Genomic DNA, 18,109 nt, shown 5'->3' with positions numbered 1-18,109 from the left:
ATGCTAGCTTATAAAGTCATGAGTCCTTTTTTAAAGTTTACTCAACTAAGTGTCTGGACCTATATTACGATCACAATTACTAATCCTGACTATTTATGAGTTTTGTGAAAAAATTTTAACAGTACTTCCACGTTTAAAGAGGGGGAATTCTGCTTACCCATAGGGATTTACCGTAACAATGCTGGGTGTTCAAATGAAACATGCAGATTTTAAACCTCCACATATTTATTTGTTGTAGAAATCCCTGAATCAGTCTATTAACTGATCAAAATTTTCTGTTCTAAAAACAGCACAACGTCTTCTCAAGACTTGCTGAAATGAGCGCATTGCATAAGAATCTCCTCACTGAAGGGGCACCCCCCAAACTCCAAAGCCTACCCATGGCTCTGCCCTAAAATGGCGTGTTTCAGTCAAACAGAAGCTTAAATAAGTCTTTTCTAGACACCAGTGTGAGGAAAAAAAGTAGTTGTTTCATTCTTTGTTGTTATTTATTTATTATTTTTCTGGGGCAGCTGTAAATCATGTAAAGCTACAGGGGAACCAAAGGGACAAAAGAAAGCTTTGCAAAGGGCAAAATACCCCCTCTTTAAATAAGCAAAGAGTTGCTTTTAGTTCTGTTTTGTGGGGTGTTCCAGCTCATGAACAAATTATGCATCAAACCAAGATTTTATTTGAAAATCACTTGAATTTGGTGCATATCTCGAGGCATCTTGTAAAAAGAAAAAATGTTAAAATTCCCCTTCTCTGTACAGCATCTCTGTCTTTTTTGGGTAATGTCAAACAGCTTATTTGAGGTCATGTTGATTGTTGAAGTGCTTCTCTAAGACACATATAAGCAATCAATAAAGGAACTTTTAGCTCCTTTTCTTAAGTTGCTCCTCAGGGCAGGTGTCATATTTAACACAGTTAATTGTTGTGGATATTTTTTTTCTTCTCTAGATGTAACACCTGAGTGGGTTTGTGATATTTTGTTATGCTTGACTGTGACTCTTGACATTCTGAGTCAAGACACTTAAACCACAATGTGTAGGTGTCACGTTTGTTTTCACGATGAGGTTTTTTTTTTTTTCCTAAGTTCAGTTTGAAGTTGAAATGCTCTAGGATTGAACTTTCAAAGTACAGGAAACATTGTGTATGCATTGCATCATTTTGTGTTCCACCCCCTGAACCTGACTACACATTGCCAAAGTGGAGCACTTACAAGACTCTTACTCAGAGGCAGTTTGAAGATGGGGGAGCTCAGACATGGTGAGGGTGAAACCTTTGATGCAGTTATTCATATGCTCTGTCTCCCTCTCTCTAACTCTCTGCACTTACAGGACGCTCTCTGGTCAAAGCTAAGTAGCACAGCGGAGTCAAGGAAATGCTCTGCAGCTGTTAAGATGAGGAGCTGGAGATTATGGTTCAAATATGGTTTTAATTAACTTTGTACCAGACCCAAAGAATGTTGACTTCATTTACGCCTTGAGCTGCTACCCTGCTCTGTTGACTGTAGCTGTGATGTTGAGCTTTTCCTTTTCAATTCTTATTTATGCAGGAAAATGATTTCTCAGGTTTACATTGATTAGAAGAAAACTTGTGACATGAATGACAGGTCTAAGAGAAAATGTTCAGCATAACGTCAGCTGAAGGTTGTTGTTTATACATCCACAGAGAGCGGCAGAACACATAAACAAAAGGGTGCCTCAGAGCATCCTCGTCTTTTACCTCAAACTAGATCAAGAAGTACACAACAAAACTCTGCTGGGTACGACTCATTACCCTCTTGGTACCAGGAGCTGGTTGGCAAATGAAGATAATCTCTTTAGTGGACGCTGGTAATGAAGAAAAGTACAGCATGTACCCTATTAGGGGGCCTGTTTCCTGTTTCCTGTCTTACCCCAGGCTTTTCAGAGCACATTTGTGGGTTTTTCACAATGTTTTTTTTTTTTTAATAAGCTTCTGCCAGTCTGTGGTGTTGCCTCAAAACCGTGTCCAAATCAAGCAGGACACACTTCTGCTTTCATATCAAGGTTTGATGAGCACTTGTGTGTCCAAGAAATGAGCTTCTGTTTTAGATGTGTTGTAATGATCTTTTATTCTCACATCCCTCACAAACACATGTAGCAGCTAATTTGATATTTCAAGTCTTGGAAAGCCCTGAGAGCCTCAAATGAGGAAGTTGTAAACAAGCTGTGTGAGAGAAAGTGAGCATTACATTGTTCGAATTCTAAAATATGCAGCAGTTAATCCTCACATTTCTCATCAGATATATCTGCTTCTTAGTGAAACAGTATCATTTCATATCTACTGTAATTTAATTTTTTTCTTGGAAACTTTCTGAAACAAGCAAGGTTTTATCCTGGCTCTTGTAAATTCCAGGTCTAAATTTCACATTGAAGTCACTTTTGGCCACTAGGGGCATCAGTTCAAGCTACAGTCTCATGTAACAGAGACAAGAGAAGGACAATGATAAATGAATGGGTGGTGGTGTAAATAAAAATCCTGACTGGCTGAGAAAGATGTTGACACAAAGTAGAGGAGCTGTTCTCATTTTTGCATTTCCACCTGTTCACTCATCGCGTCTAACTACTGCCCCTCTCGCTCGACCTCGGGCATGTCCCCTCTGACCTGATGGGGTACTTGGCTCTGGGCTGTAGTTCAGATCTAATAACACAGGGGCTCTGACAAGCAAAAAAAAAGTGATATTTGGTAAGTCCTAGAGAAAATGTACATGTACTATTTGTATTATAGCTTTACTCCTGATATCATGTCACAGGTAAAAGTGGACGATTAATCCATTAAACGCCGTCCACTGTCGTGCTGGAATTCTAGCACGACAGTCGCGAGTACTGACAAAAGCCACATTTGTTTATTGTTTTTTTAGCTTTACGTTTTAACGTTTTGGTGTTTCCTTACCTCTAAATGAGACATGACTCGTCGTAGTGCAAAACATAAAATGATTTGCTGAGGGAGCCCCAAGGGGAGGGGGAGGGGCTAGGAGGAGTCCTGACGAGATGCTACATTCAAATTCATGCTAGTTTTTCAGGACTGCCAACCCTGCCTTTAAGAGACAAATACAATTTTAACACTTCAATTGGCAGTAAAAGTGAACAAGTCTGCTTTTTCTAATAAATTGTCGGCAAAAAAATGTATATCTAATCAAGTCAATTCAAGTTTTTTGCCATTAGAATAGTGTCCTACTTCAAGAAATTAAATATTTTTGTTGCCCCAATTTAAACAAAAGATTTTTATAACAAACATTTTCCTCACCCAATTGGAAAACCTTTTTTCACAAGCAATTCTCCTCCTTTTTGTCTATCAACATCATGAAATAAAACATTTTTCTGGACTTGTCAGGTGAATGTGACTCAACTCTAATAAGATAATTTTAACTTAAAATGAGATTTAAACACTTGCTTCAGTTTTAACTGTGTTAAGTCAAAGCACATGTTGCTTTGTTGCTATCATCCAGTTACGGTTCCTGTTATCTTATTCCCTGGTTTGCCAGCCAATCACCTAACTGTGTTGAACATTTAAATGTGATTGGACCAAAACCCCTTCTGACTCAACAATAATGTACCCGAACTTACAAGAGACAACTAGATCCCACCTGTCATATCAAATCTTTTCATAGTAGAAAATTTTCTTCTGCATGTTGACACTGAGGCAAAATGGTTAATTTCCATTAGCATGCTAAACATCATGGATATTTTTTGGTTTGGGATCCTGTCCTGCAATCCAGGCAATGGCAGTGAGAGCTTCTTTTATGTATTTTTCTAAACCACGTCTGACATGTAGCCCAGAGTGTGTGAAATGATACATCTGATTTAAATAATACTGGACAGGCAGGTTAATGTTTTACTGTGACAATGAATAGAAATTTCCAGTTTAGTGTTAAATGCCACAGATCATGGAATAAAAGGGACTAGTGTTAATGTTGCGTTCATGCGTCTAAACAATCTGTCATGACCCCCCCCCCCCAAAAAAAAAGAAAAATAATAATAAAATAAAATAATATTAATTAATAAATAGATATAAATAAGATAAAATTGAATTGAAAATAAATAAATAAAATAATTTTAAAAAAGGGGGGCCAAATCATGAGCTGGTGTAATCAACTGACAAAGCTTGTTGGGCCAGTGCTACCAGCATACAAACAACACTGTCTTGCCTTTCATAAATATAACAGTAAAGTTTTTACATTAACATGACATTAGTTTTGGCTAAGCAGCTGATAATTTACACCTCCCCAAGGAGCAGTACCAAGCTATTCACCATTTGACCGTTTGACAAACCCAAATCTATAATCAGACCGCAAGCCAGTTTGCTTTATCTTGTTTGTGCAATTGTTGGAAGACTAGTCTTCTCTAAAGTGGTTAAACCTTTTGTGCAAATGTTTGCGTGCCCGCATATGTTTGGCACCAAATGTGACAGGTTTAATAACCATCTAGCAGCACAAACACCTAATGTCATTCACCACGTTCTTCCGGATGTCCTTCAGCCTCACCTCACCAGCTGAGTCGATCTGTTTATGAGCCAGGATCAGCGTTAAAACTTTCCTTATGGGCACCAGCTACCTGGGTTCAGCGTCTTGTACGCAGCTCCTGTTGATCCGTCTGCGGTGAGTCGATGGTTTACCGAACATGATTATAGAAATTGAAGGTCAGATTTATTTGGTTTACCACAACTGTCAACCGTACATAAACAGATTTTACTTTGAAGTGCAACAACCTGGTGTCAGGAATGCTAGAGTAACTGCACTGTGCCTGTTTTAGTTTTTGCATTGCCTGAATAATTTGTCTTTTTGGGTCTTTAGACCACATCAGCAGCATACACCATTCACACAGCCTCAGTCTACACCTGAGAGTAATTTCTTTGGCTGCTAAACCAGTTTGGTTGACTCGAGCAGAGTAGTTGGCTGGAAAAGTGGTTACCTTCTGGGACGCCAAAAGGCCAAATAGAGTTTTTGCGAACTTGAATCATTGTGGTTACAAAGGTAAAGTAATGCAGACGTGCTTATTTCTGTTTTTATTTTTTATTTTTTTTGGTTAATGATACAGTAAGGAGCTTTCACTCTTTGTTGATTCTCTTTGTTGTGACCCCTTTGGGCCCTATCTATGGTGTTTTTAAGGATGAAGACTGTATTTCTCATGATCACCGCCCACTATGGTCAAGATGTGGCTCTTTTTCATTGTGGTTAAATGATTGAATACAGATCAGGTGTTCAAGACCAAACTATTTTATTGAACCAAGCTGTAAATATATATATATATATATATATATATATATATATATATATATATATATATATATATATATATTTTTTTTTTTTTTTTGGCCGTCATTTGTTTTTTTGACTCTGTGTGTAAGTGTTTTACGGTGTTTCTGCAGTCTGCCTCCATGCGATGATTTGTAGTTTTTAGCATTAGCGCACAGGATTCATACTAGACCAGGGGTTGCTGTTTGGACAAATTATGTCAGATTAAAATTATATGAAGAAAAAAAACTTCCTGCTTGACATCTTACTTATCGATGCCAAACTTTACCAGTAGGAGTCTAAACAGAGACACTTCAGGGTAAGAGACAAATACAGTCTCACCTTTTGTCACGGAAAATCTAAACTGAACTCAGGTGAAACTTATTCTACTTCTGTTAAAAACTCCTCATAGAGGCTGCTTTGAGAATGAGTTTATGGTCCTCACCCCTTGGGCAGGGGTCTCAAACTCATGCCCCACATTTCATACCTCTTTATGTAAATTTATAGTAAAATCCAGCCCACCTTGTTCAGGCACAGAGTTTTTCAGAAGTAGGAGAATGATTATTTCTGTGGAGTTCAGAGTGAATTACACATGTCTCAAATGGAAAGAGAAAGTTGCTGTTCTCATGTGGCGTTATTCAACTAGCAGTATGCAAAGGACCAGGGAGGTGAGTGGACACAAGGGGCTGCATGGCTAAAGAAAGAGGTGTCAATGTAACAAATGTATCCCAGCCTAGAGAGCAAGAAAGGAGGCAAATCAAAGAACAGGTCCAGACTTGGTGATGTCCATCAGCCATACTGAGGGTTTCGACTGACACCTCCCTCAAAGAAAATGTGGTCCAGCTGTCAGAGAAGAAGAAAAGCCAAATATGACTGTAGTATAGTTCATGTTGAGATGTATAGTTTCAACAGTCGACAACAGTTGTTTTGTGGAACAACTGAAAGAGATTAGATAATCATTGGCCATCAGGTAATTTGGTTTGCGACCCCTGCTCTTGCGGTATACATTCCTCAATTCTGACTAGTGGTTTTAGAGATTTTTTTTGTTGTTGTTGTTTTGTATTTTTAAATAAGCAAACATCCTGTCTGCAAAATTTTGTCACCGCTGGCTAGATTAAAAGAAAAAAAAATGGTTCAGGATGAAAACACGACCTCAAAACCAAAAGCACACACCAGTTAGAGACGTCACCCTGAGCCATAAAACCAAAACATTTCCCTGAAAACATGAAGTGAAACTGCTCTAACTGTTTGTACTCTTTGTGGCCTGGCAGCTATGGGCAACCACTTTCATTGCACTCACTCTCTCTTTTGGCAGCTTTAAAGAGATTAGTCTTCATTTTCTGTTTCATCAAAGACAACCCTGATGACATCATTTGGGGTACTTCCTTAAGCTCCTCCTGGGTCACAGAATGTATTATACAACTGCTTTAATATTAGAAATAGACTCAGTGTTTAGTGGCTGCAGTGGAAATGGTGCATAAAATGTCACCCTAACACTGAGGATGAATGTAGGCCAAAGAACATGGCCTTAACCAGGGTCAGTGAAGTTTCATAACGCCACATGGAGCATTAGGGGAGGTTTCATAGTGCTGTTAGAGTGGAGTCCAGGGCAGGTAAGGTTATGCATTAGATCAGGGCGTGCTGATGAGTTTACATTTCTTCTCTTTGTTTTGTAACGTACCATACATAGTGTTCCAGCAACTCCCATCATGCAGGATGTGGTGGCTGTTTGTGGCGGGGAGGTGTGTCCCTGTGTCGAGGAGGAAGTGCTGGCCTGCAGTCTGTCGGGTACTGCTCTGGCTCCAACTGCAACTTAAGGCACACCCACAAAACTAGAGTGCAACATGAGAGGATCTGACTTTCCAAGCATGACACTTCTGGAGTGTAAGATGTGAAGGTTGTGAAAGGAATGAGAGTGAGAGAAGGTTAAGGCAGGGCCGTGTCGAGAGGTGTGCCATGTGCTGCAGCAAAATCCTGCATTATGATTGGTCATCAACCATCAGGGGCGGGAATTAAGTTGAATTTAATAGTCGAGACTGTATTGTAACAGGCTGCAGATGTTTTTTTTTTCTTTTTTTCTTTTGCATTTAGATTTAGTACATTTTCTTTTTCTTCTTTAAACTGTAGGAGAATATATTGCACATCTAATTTATCCTCTGTCAAAAACCACAACTAAAATTTTACCATTGAATATTTCTTTATTGGTATCTGGAATCATACTGAATCTGTCTGTGATATTAAATGATATCATTGACTACACACCATCTAAGTGATGCTCATAGACTCTTAAAAATGTGTGTCTTAAATACTGTAGTACAGTTATTCCTAAACAGTGATCTAGAGGAGGCTCATAGTCAAGGTAGAAGGGCACAGCAAGGCTAAAGTAAAACAATGCACCCTGTTCTGCAATGCTAACAAGGCCACCTGTTTGACAGATCAGCCAGATGGTAGGAGCAAGTTCAACACTAGTTTAAATGCATGTTTTGAATTGAGTAACACATAATGCAGACTTACTTACTTCAACACCAGAGTGGCCACAGAGGCAGGTAAGAATAGTAGACGAGTAAAACATGGACTGAACCTCATCCCCTCTGTTTTTATCTGTTACACCCATAGACTGTGTAAAACATGGACGTAGTCTCGCTGACGTCACCCGTCTGTTTCTGAAACGGAGAATGAAGCACATCGGCTATAGCGGCCATATTGGTAGTGGCAAGGGCTTTGCGTACAGCCATAGGGCGCCTGTTGGTCATGTAACCCTCAGCTGCGCCTCTTATTGGGGGGGCTCGCGATCTTAATATCCTCTGAACGGCCAAGTTAGAAAAAAATTCACCCCCCGTGCAGTGGGTGCGGTAGTAAAATTAGCAACTCGGACAGGAGACGTTTTTTGAACCAGGCTGGAAATAGGTTAATTTCTGCTTTGAAAACAGCTTTTTTGCCTCTGTGTGTATGTGACTTCCGGTACTTGCGGAGCCAGCCTCAAGCGAACGCTCAAGAGCAGATTTTAGCACTTCTGCATTGTCTCATATTCTTAGATCGGAGGTTGACGCTTGGTTACACATCAGATCAGGGCCAGGCTAGTGAGATAGTGTGAGCTTTTTTGTATTTCTGTTACTACTAGTCTACCTGCTTGAAAGATATTTCAGCTGACAAGTCAATAATCTAAAGTCCAAGATGAGTAAAATCAGTTAAGCCCTGCAGCTGATTTGTGGTCAAATGGACAGCTGTTTTTATATATAACCTTCAATAACTGTCGGTAGGTATAGCTAAGCTTCTTAAATGATCAACATTTAATTTCTAAAAACACACCACAGTAAAAGAACCCTCTCACATTTTCTTTATTAACTGTGAAACAGCCATGTCAGGAAACCACATGCTGTAGTGACATGATACAACTTCAGTCAGCAGCCTTCACCTGGGAGAAACAGATGAGAAAGTGTTTCAGACTGCACTTCCTTGAGTGTCCACATGAGGCTGGCTCCAGAAGAATCGCACACCACATACACACCTATCCAAAAAATCCAATCCTCACAGCAAAAACAATCTTGTTGCACACTTAAAATGATTTAGGTCTGCATGGAAAGTCATTCATTCATGTTGGGCTGTAAAACCTCCACAGCCAGACCACAACAGAGTGGATCCAGTGTGAGTTGACATTTTGACTTGAATAGAAACATATCTGATCTGGTGTTGTAACATAGTGGAGCAGGACTGAAGGAGCATCTGGTGAATTTTGGCAGTTGTAAAAACATCCTTCTATAGACCTGGAGTTGAGGGGTCGATGTGAGTGATCAGGCTTTCACACTCATGAGTTTTCATCATTAGTAATACTGCAGAATAGTAGTGTAAATAAATGATTGAATTATTTATAAACTTGTGTGTAGAAAAGTAGAGGAGCAGAGGCTGATAGTGGACAGAGTCCAGCCTGAGGATTGAGGGGCAGCTGGGAGTAGAGTGGGAGAGATTAATTCAAAAATAATGAACTATGATACCGGCTTGTATAAAATCTCTGTCTACGTCCTGAACTCTGTGTGCTCAGAGAGATGTGTTCATTAATCTGGACCAACTGGGTCAAATCCCTCACAGCAAGATTTGCAGAGGTATCAAATTAATGAGCTTGTAATGCTGCTTTATTTGAGTATGTCTGTTTCATTTTTCCCTCAAGTCTCTGTTATGTGATTGTAATGCACTGTTGTTCGCCTCCGCTAAGTCTTAGTGCTAACTTTGATATTAGAAGGTATCCGGCTGCAGCTTGAATGTTGTTTTATTTTATTTTTTTATGCAAACTCAAAAAGAGGATCACTTTTTTTTATGTCAGTCTGAGGTTGAACCTCGTTTGGTTGTGAGCAGGGCCAGCTTAAAGGCTGCAACATGTTACCCTGTTGACACACTCACACACACACTAGTTTACACACCGTGACACACAGCTCTCAGAGTCACAAAGTAAACACCAGTCTGTCGTCTAAATTGCTCGGCACCATACCCGAGCAGTTTGTCATCTAGAAAAAATGTGGATTCTTTTTAGGACTCCTTTGAGGCTCCCGGCTCTTCCAGGAAAGCTGAGGGCAGAAATCAATATGTGCACATACAGTACAAGCAGAGAAAATGTGAGACACACCCTGAACTGCCTGCAGCACTGCTTCTGTGTTTTGTAAAGACAGCGAGGAAACCCTGAAGGTTTCTATGAATTTGACTGATTCTGTTCATGTGACCCAGAGAGCAGAAAGAAAGTTTTTATCCACAATAACCTCACTTTGCCTCTTATGTAATTTCATTACTCTGAAACATGTGCAATGACGGATAAGCCACAAGATACCATACCACACCAAACTGTTGGATTTTTGTAATGCCTGCCTGCTATAAATAGAGATTACGAGGAGACTGATATGCATGTCAGGAGCTGTTTCTGTCTTCAAGGGGGATTATATGTTATTTTGAACACAGGGCCCTATTTTTACATCTTTTCTAAATGACAAACAGGTCTGGAAAGTTTTGGATTCACTCCAAGACACTGATGCAACCAGCAGCGAAGTCAGTCAAGGTAAATAACCCAGTTAAAGAAAAGCCATAGACTTCCTGCTGCTGACAGAGTTTTTATTACTCTTTGTCCTAAAAGAAAAGACACTTTTTTTAAAAAAGGAAGATTTTAGTTTCAGGAAAGAGACTTTTCTTGACGAAAAACAGCTCTAACAATGCTCTCCTCAAAGCTGCCGGACTTCATTCACAAAAGCAGTAATTTTACCCAACAGAGCACTGAAGCTGCTCGTCGACTGCTGCTTCAAGTAGTTCTGTTAGTTTGAGTTATTGTCGCTTTGGTGTTTAAAGTGGTTACTTCAGGTGCAAGAAAACACAAGCGCTCAGAAAAAAAACTCTCCAACTAGGAAGTTGTCTTTGCACCTTTTTCATCTAGAATAGTTTTTAAATGGTTTGCAAACCATTAAATGGTTCTGGTTTCATCAACAGTTAGCAGTGCGCCAATGAAATCCTTTCTGTAATGTAGTCACGCACTTAGAATAACAGTCTGAGTGTGTCATTGGCAGAAGCAAACACATTTAATGTGCCAAACAAAAAAAGATCTGAAAAAAAAGGGAGATGCAGCCAGGGCTCAAACTGTGAATCTATCCAGTCCAATTTACAAAGTTCAACCTGGCTGCAGTGTTTTTAAAGTAATGCAAAAGCACGGTGAAAAAAGGAGCGGATGGACACGTTGACCCGGGTCTCTGCCACTGCAGCTAATTTACGCCTGAGGTGGAAGTCCATTATTGTCACTTTTGTTTATTTGGGACACTAATGTGCAGAAACGGCAATTAGAGAGCCACAAAAAGCACTCAGCTGGATGATTTTTCCCCCCTCTTCCCAAATAAAGTGCCATCTGTGTACCTCCTATCTGTTGGAATTGAGTTGTCCTAAAATGCCTCTCTGTGAAAACCTTCACTAGGTGTGACTGCTGGATTTCGGGACATTTTGAATAACCTAACTCGAACAGGCTGTTAAAAACATTCACATACTCCTGAGCCTCTGCATGATAGTTGGAGCACTTCTCAGACCTGAAGAAGTGTGAAGCTCTCCGGGTTATGTCACCATCAGTGTTAAAATATTCAGTTCTTTCATAACAAGAACAAGCCTCTGATTACTGCAGATTCATGGTCTTGTTCTTAGTTTATTTTGGATGATTTAGGCAGCACTGATGATGGTTTTGTTCCCGGTGGTTGCAAAGAAGTATTATGAAATGTCATCTTCATTCTAAATGGCAGTGCAACCAGTAAACCTATAAAAATAAAGAGAGGGTTTTCTTTTCCAGAAGATGGCGCTATAATCCAACTAAAAACTGATCATAAAGTTGCGCTTTCATAACCATTAGAGCAGCTACCACGGCCATTAACTCTGAGCATCCTGGCATGACAAAAAAAAGTACCCCATTGAGTGTTTTAAGAAGGGATGTCCCGATATTACATTTTCACTCCCGATACGATACCGATACTGCAGCATTGAGTATTGGCCGATACCGATATTAATCCGATACGATATCAGCATTAAACATACATACTTTTATTACTTTTTTGTAGTATGTCTGTCATGTTAGAAAAGGCTTGATTTAATGATATTATTCAAACAAAGAACAGAAGTCAGCAACAGTAGGTATGAGGAAAACTGACCTATTTATTATTAACCAATGGGTAAGAGAAATTTTACTAGTAATTGAAATTTTTTTTTACTAGTAATTGAAATTAGAAGACCCAGAAAATAACCTAAATAAATCAAATAAAAACAGCAGGAGCAGGGTCTGAACTGGACTGCTTATATCGGAGATTTTAGATGCATTCCGATATAATCTGATACTTGTTGGACTGGGACACCTCTAGTTTTAAGCAGCAGTGCTTTAAGCTTTTATAAGTCTGATAGAGAAGGATCCAAGGTTTGGGACAAGTGGAGGTGGAGGGTGCGAGTCAGACAACTGAATCAAGATGAACAGATACTGTTTGGAAGAACCTCTGCAGATTATGCACAACCTTTCTTCACTCTGAGAGACTCTTGAAAACACACTAACATCCAGTGTAACGTTTGAAAATAACAGCATTCATTCTGTATGCTTATATGTCTTTTTTAATCTGAATGAGCTGTTTTTTGCATGTGGGTAGACTTTAGTGCTGTCAGGATGAGAGCACAAAGTACAGCTCTGTGCAGAACAGAGGGGAAATAGTGACAGCTCTATGAGGTGAGATACAGGCGTAAAACTGGGGCAAAGTGCACCAAGCTGCAGGGTTGTGGTCTTTTTGCACTTGTGAATGAGTCTTTGAAGCAGAGCAGATAGCTGAAACAAAAGATGCATGTTTTAAGGTGCATTTAATGTGATCCATTCACGGTAAATTTCCCCATAGAATTTTGGCACCAAGGTGCCATGAAACAGGTGCTACCTTGTATTGTTAAAGATTGTTTCGAAGAATCTAACACAGCCAGCTGAATTTTGACGAAAAGCGGTGAGGTAATGTATTTATTTGGAGTAGCAAAGAGCTGTTGTTAACATGTAATGTGAATCCTGGGGAAGTCCTACCATCTACCAACTCCAACCTCACCAAGCAGAGCTAACGTAACCTAAATTTTTTTTTTATAAACTCAAGTTTGAACAGAGCACTGCAGAATAGCTGCTGCATGCGGGTTAGAATGAACATTATCACAAACAGCTTAACCCGTGATTCAGCCTGTGCTCTATCACTTTCCTGTCAAGCTTTCATCTGTCCTTTTTCTTTTTTGACAGTTCAGCTCCAGTGTCCAACATTCCTACAAAATAAACCCAGGGAAAAAAAAATATTTCAGAAAACATACAGATCTTATGTCTCACTTAATCAAATCACTTCTTACCATGAAACTTTTTCAGTTGGCGCAGTGTCATCAAAGGGACCTTAGGTCTATTTGCTGTAATTGGATTCATGTTTCCTGGGAATCTCTGACCTGACCGTAGATTCTGAGAAATAACATTTAGAAATAACCAATTTTGGTGGTGATAATTTCATTTTAAATAATGAATTATGCAAGGCAAGTCCTCACAGGGCCTTTACAGGAAAAATTTGACAATTGTCAGCTCGACCATGAATCAGAATTGTTTTCTTCAGCCGTAATTTTGATGCTCAGAAAGGATTTTCTCTATGTTTAACGCTGTTGTAAAGAAGATAATATGGTGAGTAAGAACTTCAGTTCCATCAGTTGGGATCTTAAAGTGAGGGGAGTTTTGATCAAGTGTGTTTAACTTACAAACCCAGCACTGGATGAAAAAGGATCAGTCAGAAGTTGACCATCTTTTTCTTTCCACGTCCAGTCTAATTTTAAGCCACCTGTTTTCCTTCACTCAGCGCTCTCGGTCGATAAACCCAGCATCTGTCTGTGATTTTAACAGGATCTATCGATGGAAATTTGGAACCCTGTAAGGAGTTTTTACTTGGCCCTTCATGTGTTGTGTCTCGTTATCTCTGTATCCTACTCTGACCTCCCCATCTCTTTGTCTATGTATGTTGCGCACATCACAGCCTGTCCATCGTCTGTTTTCCATCAATCTAAATATTTGCTCCAGCCAGGAAATCTTTGGGCATGTATCCGTCTGTCTGTGTCCTCATTAGAACTGTGGAAACCTGTTGTATGGATGAACCAGCTCTCAGGCCATCCCCAGCTGCTGTCCGGATTTTAAAATGCTCTCTGGGGTGAAGAGAAGCAGCTTCCTGTAATGCTTTTCAAGCCAGCTGTTATTCCAGTGTGAAGGAGTTATGCAATCTGTAATACTTTTTGCATTTTCTTTATTTTCCCAGCTCGTTGGCGAAGAGTTTTGAGTAGCATTTTTGACTGAGTTACAAAACAGAGGCGTCAGTTGTTGGTTGTTTTTAATGGTTGCTTTATGAGGTTATATAAAAGTCTGGTGTCCCTGAGAGAACATCTCTGTTCTTCTGTAGGATTTGTTATATATTCAGACTGACGCAGAGATGTAACACATTCTTATTTGTTTAACTCTGCAGAAATTATTTGAATTTCCGGTCTGGGGGGTTGATGGAAGATTTCAACTTGTGACTTTTAATGATGTTAAAATGGACAGAACATCCTCAGATGCTGCAGTGAAGAAAAAAAGCCAACAGGATTATATATGAGACAGTCACTGAGATGTTTTTTTGTGCCCGTTGTAATTAAATTCAACATGATGAAACATGCAGATCGCCAGGATTATGATGGCAGCTGCAGCTCTCAAATAAAAGCTTCAAAGCTATCCTGAAGAGACCTTAAAAATCTGTTTTTATACTTCAGACTTGTGTTTATGAACCAGAATGTTTTATTGAAAACTTTAATTAAAAAAAAACGAAGCATTTTCTTTTTTTTCAACATTTCTTAAACCATGAGTTATTTGAGAACTTTTTCTACATTCAAACTCAGCTTTAGTCAGGAGCTCTTAAGTCCTACATCCTCTGCACATTACCATGCTTTTACCTGCACGCGGTGCTTAGTGCGCCGTGTGTGTGTGTGTGTGTGTGTGTGTGTGTGTGTGTGTGTGTGTGTGTGTGTGTGTGTGTGTGTGTGTGTGTGTGTGTGTGTGTGTGTGTGTGTGTGTGTGTGTGTGTGTGTGTGTGTGTGTGTGTGTGTGTGTACTCTGGATAATACCTTAAGTGTTCCTGTATGCATTACCTCAAACTTGGGGGTTTGAGTGCATTACTGTGCTCTCCCTCCTAACAATCACTTGTATCCCATTCACTTGTATCCCATTCACTTTGTAACTGTGTATTATTGTATCAGTAAATCTATAAACTGAATCGTACATTACTTTGAAAATTAGTGGTTCATCAAGTGAGGGTTGATTGTTGTATAATATATGTACAAAAAAGGCCTAAATATATAAATCCTGCAAGACTGTAGAGGTAACTAAGCCAGGATAAAGATGGTATCAACAGAGGCACAAAGGTGGCCTTATTTTATGCAGATCAGATCTAAATGAAGAATCACAGTTTTTAATAATAAGGGAAAAATAAATGAATAAATAAATGAATAAATAAAGATAACTATAAAAATTTTCAATTAAATCATAGTAGATAAACAAAGCATAGTATAACATTCAATAAGCCATTTGGGGTCTCAAGTAACACATTGCATCACCTGGTCACAAGCAGTTACCTAAGAACACATACGGGAGGCGCAGCAATACACAAACCAATGAGTACAAAATCTAAAGGTCACTCATTCAGAATCAGAATTACCTTTATTCACCAAGTATTTTCAAGAATATAAGGAATTTAAGTTAAAGTTTAAACTGCACTCTCTCAGTACAGTTGTTGTGAATAGAAAGACACTAAGAGTAACACTAAATATTACAAAAAGTAGAAAAAATAAACCTAAACCATGAATAAAATAAAGTAGTAGAGAATAATAATGATAATTACAATATTAAATAAAGAGCTTTTTACAGAGTAGAATAAAAATATATACACAATTTAAGTTAAAAAAAAAAATAGCACTCTGAATAGATGTCAGAAAAATGTGCAATTTGCAATAGAGAAATGGAAGATGAATGTGTAAAGAAGAAACAGACAGGCTGTAGCTGTACATGAGGTATATGAGTTGTTGTTTTATGGCAGGTTAAGTGTTCATAAAATAATCAAAGCTTAAACGTGTCTTAAATGTGTCTTTTTGGTACATTTTCTCCTTACTCGAGACATCATTCTGTATTGTACCCTGCATGAGCTTTGCACCACCTTGGGGTTGCCGAGTCACTATGTGTGAAAGACCCATTACCCCAAGTCCTGGGCAGCAATGAAGACTGACAGTATGACCTGTAACACTGACTGGATTTATTTACATCACTTAAATAAATTCACAGTTATTAAGGAATGAACCTAGCTTGTTGTCCCTAACTCCAGTACTACTAAAAAAAAAAGGGAAAAGAAAATTAGATAAGATTATGATTCATCCTTAGACAATCTTTACACATGCAAAGAACAAATGGTACATTGTGCAAATGACCCCGTAATAAAAAGCATTTTTGTTAAAGGGAAAAAAACAAAAACAAATTTGCAGCCTGATTCAAAAGGACAATCTTCAATTTGAATAGTTTTATAATTTTTTTTTTGTGTGTGTTTAAATAACTAAGCAGAGGACATCAGGGTTATGAGTTTGTCCAATCAGAGGCACAGCTCAGCTGATTGACAGGCAGGCACCTTGAAGCTGTTAGTGAGGAGGCTCAAAGCCCATCTCCTGACCTTACACCACCCCGACAGAAGTTCGGTTTTTCATCATGTCCAACGTGGCATCGATCGACAAAACTCAGTTTCAGAAACAGATGGTTGATGTCACCTGTAATTTGTCCATATATTTAACAGTCAATGACTGGGGTTGGAGGAAGATGTGATCCCTGTAACCTCATGTCTCCTTACCCAAAGCTGTGTGACATGCTGTCTGCAACATTATTAACACCACTGTTTTTGTGACTTTACATGTCTTTGTATGAGTTCTCTGCTCTGTGGTTTCTCATTATGATTCTCGGTCACTTTGTCCGAGCTGTTGTTGGGTGTTTTGTTCCTTTCCTTTCCGTCACTCCGTAACTCACTTTTTATGGCACTTCCTTACTTGCTTAATTGAGCATAAGTTAGTGAATCTGTGACAGCAGCAGCATCATGTGCATGTGTACATGTTATGGTCATATGACACACAGACACAGAAGTGGTGATAGCATGACATGTACATAATATACGTGACCTGTGACCTTAAATCAAACTAGCCAGGATAAAAGTCAACACTCTGTGAGCATGCAGCTATTGTTAAAGTTTATATTTGCTTAGCTTTAGTGTGTTGGTTATTTTATCATCTTCTGCGGTCCTAGTGCTGAATGTGTGTGCATGCATTGAGTTTACAGGGTTGATATTATCTACTTCACGTGTCAATTAAAAAGGATGTGTGGCTGCTTCATCTTTAAAACCTCAGATCTTCTGATTAAATATTAATAGAGTTTTCTAAATGTCACATCTGAGGCTTTGATCCTTCTAAACACTGAGTTTGTGAGCAAGAAAACCAAACAGTCAAATGTTTAAAATAAAAAAAAATCAGCAGTAACTTGAATCATTATATTTGTAAAACTTGCTGAAGGTTGTGCAGACTTTTCTTTTTCATGTGTGACCACTAGATGTCAGCCTGCACAGCTGCATGGTGTCATGAGGGCATAAACCTCAGAGCAGTGTGTGTGTGTGTAGGATTCCCTTTGATTAACTCACTACAGTAAAAGCTGCATCCTTGAATGTCCCCTGAAATGCAAACAGAGGCATCAAACAGCTCTTTAAAAGCAGCTTTATGAAGCTGCGGAGGACGATTACATCCAATTAGTGCCACTTTGTCCTTTAAACACTCCGTTTAGGATCTTTGTTCCAATGGCACAGCAGGGACGGACAGGCTGTGAGCGCAAAATGCCTCATTTTGAGAGTTTAATTTGAAGTGTCAGTCCTGTCAGCTGTTGTTAGAGTCAGACTTTCAGATATTGATGTTTTCTTGTCTCTGTGTTCAGCTAGATAGGTTCCCAGATGTCTGAGGAGGCTCTGAGGATGACGTCTTCGCCTTGAACCCCACCAGTATGTCAGGTAAGATGTCCTGCCTGATCACACAAACACACTCTCACAGCTTCATGAACCCTTAGTTTTTACTCTGCAACCGTTCTTTAAAATTAGCGCTGTTAAATCTTATAGTCCCAAAAATGTGGAAAAGACTTTAAAACTAAAACTCTCTACTGGAACTGAAACATATCAATTCTAAACCAGCAGACTTTCAATGCAAAAATAAACTCTAAAGTTCATCTCTTCGGCTCTCTACACATGATCAGTGGTGGATTCACTTCTCCCTGTTTTAAGTTTTCATCCT

The 18,109-nt window shown here is 39.1% G+C and overlaps 1 protein-coding gene across 3 annotated transcripts in view; it reads left to right on the top strand.

The window, feature by feature from the left end:
• Positions 1-18,109, top strand: part of thrb (thyroid hormone receptor beta) — a 178,701-nt gene that overhangs the window by 112,843 nt on the left and 47,749 nt on the right. For all 3 annotated transcript variants that reach the window (XM_074686420.1, XM_074686421.1, XM_074686419.1), the window contains exon 3: positions 17,760-17,832. In XM_074686420.1, the coding sequence (XP_074542521.1) occupies positions 17,826-17,832 (7 nt within the window). In that variant the 5' untranslated portion in view covers positions 17,760-17,825. The remainder of the gene's footprint in view (positions 1-17,759; positions 17,833-18,109) is intronic.

Source organism: Halichoeres trimaculatus, unplaced genomic scaffold (genome assembly GCF_033239565.1).
Source record: "Halichoeres trimaculatus isolate MK-OKI-2021-1 unplaced genomic scaffold, fHalTri1.1 fHalTri1_scaffold_14, whole genome shotgun sequence".
Classification (NCBI taxonomy): Eukaryota; Metazoa; Chordata; class Actinopteri; order Labriformes; family Labridae; genus Halichoeres; species Halichoeres trimaculatus.
This window is presented reverse-complemented; position numbering and strand designations above follow the sequence as displayed.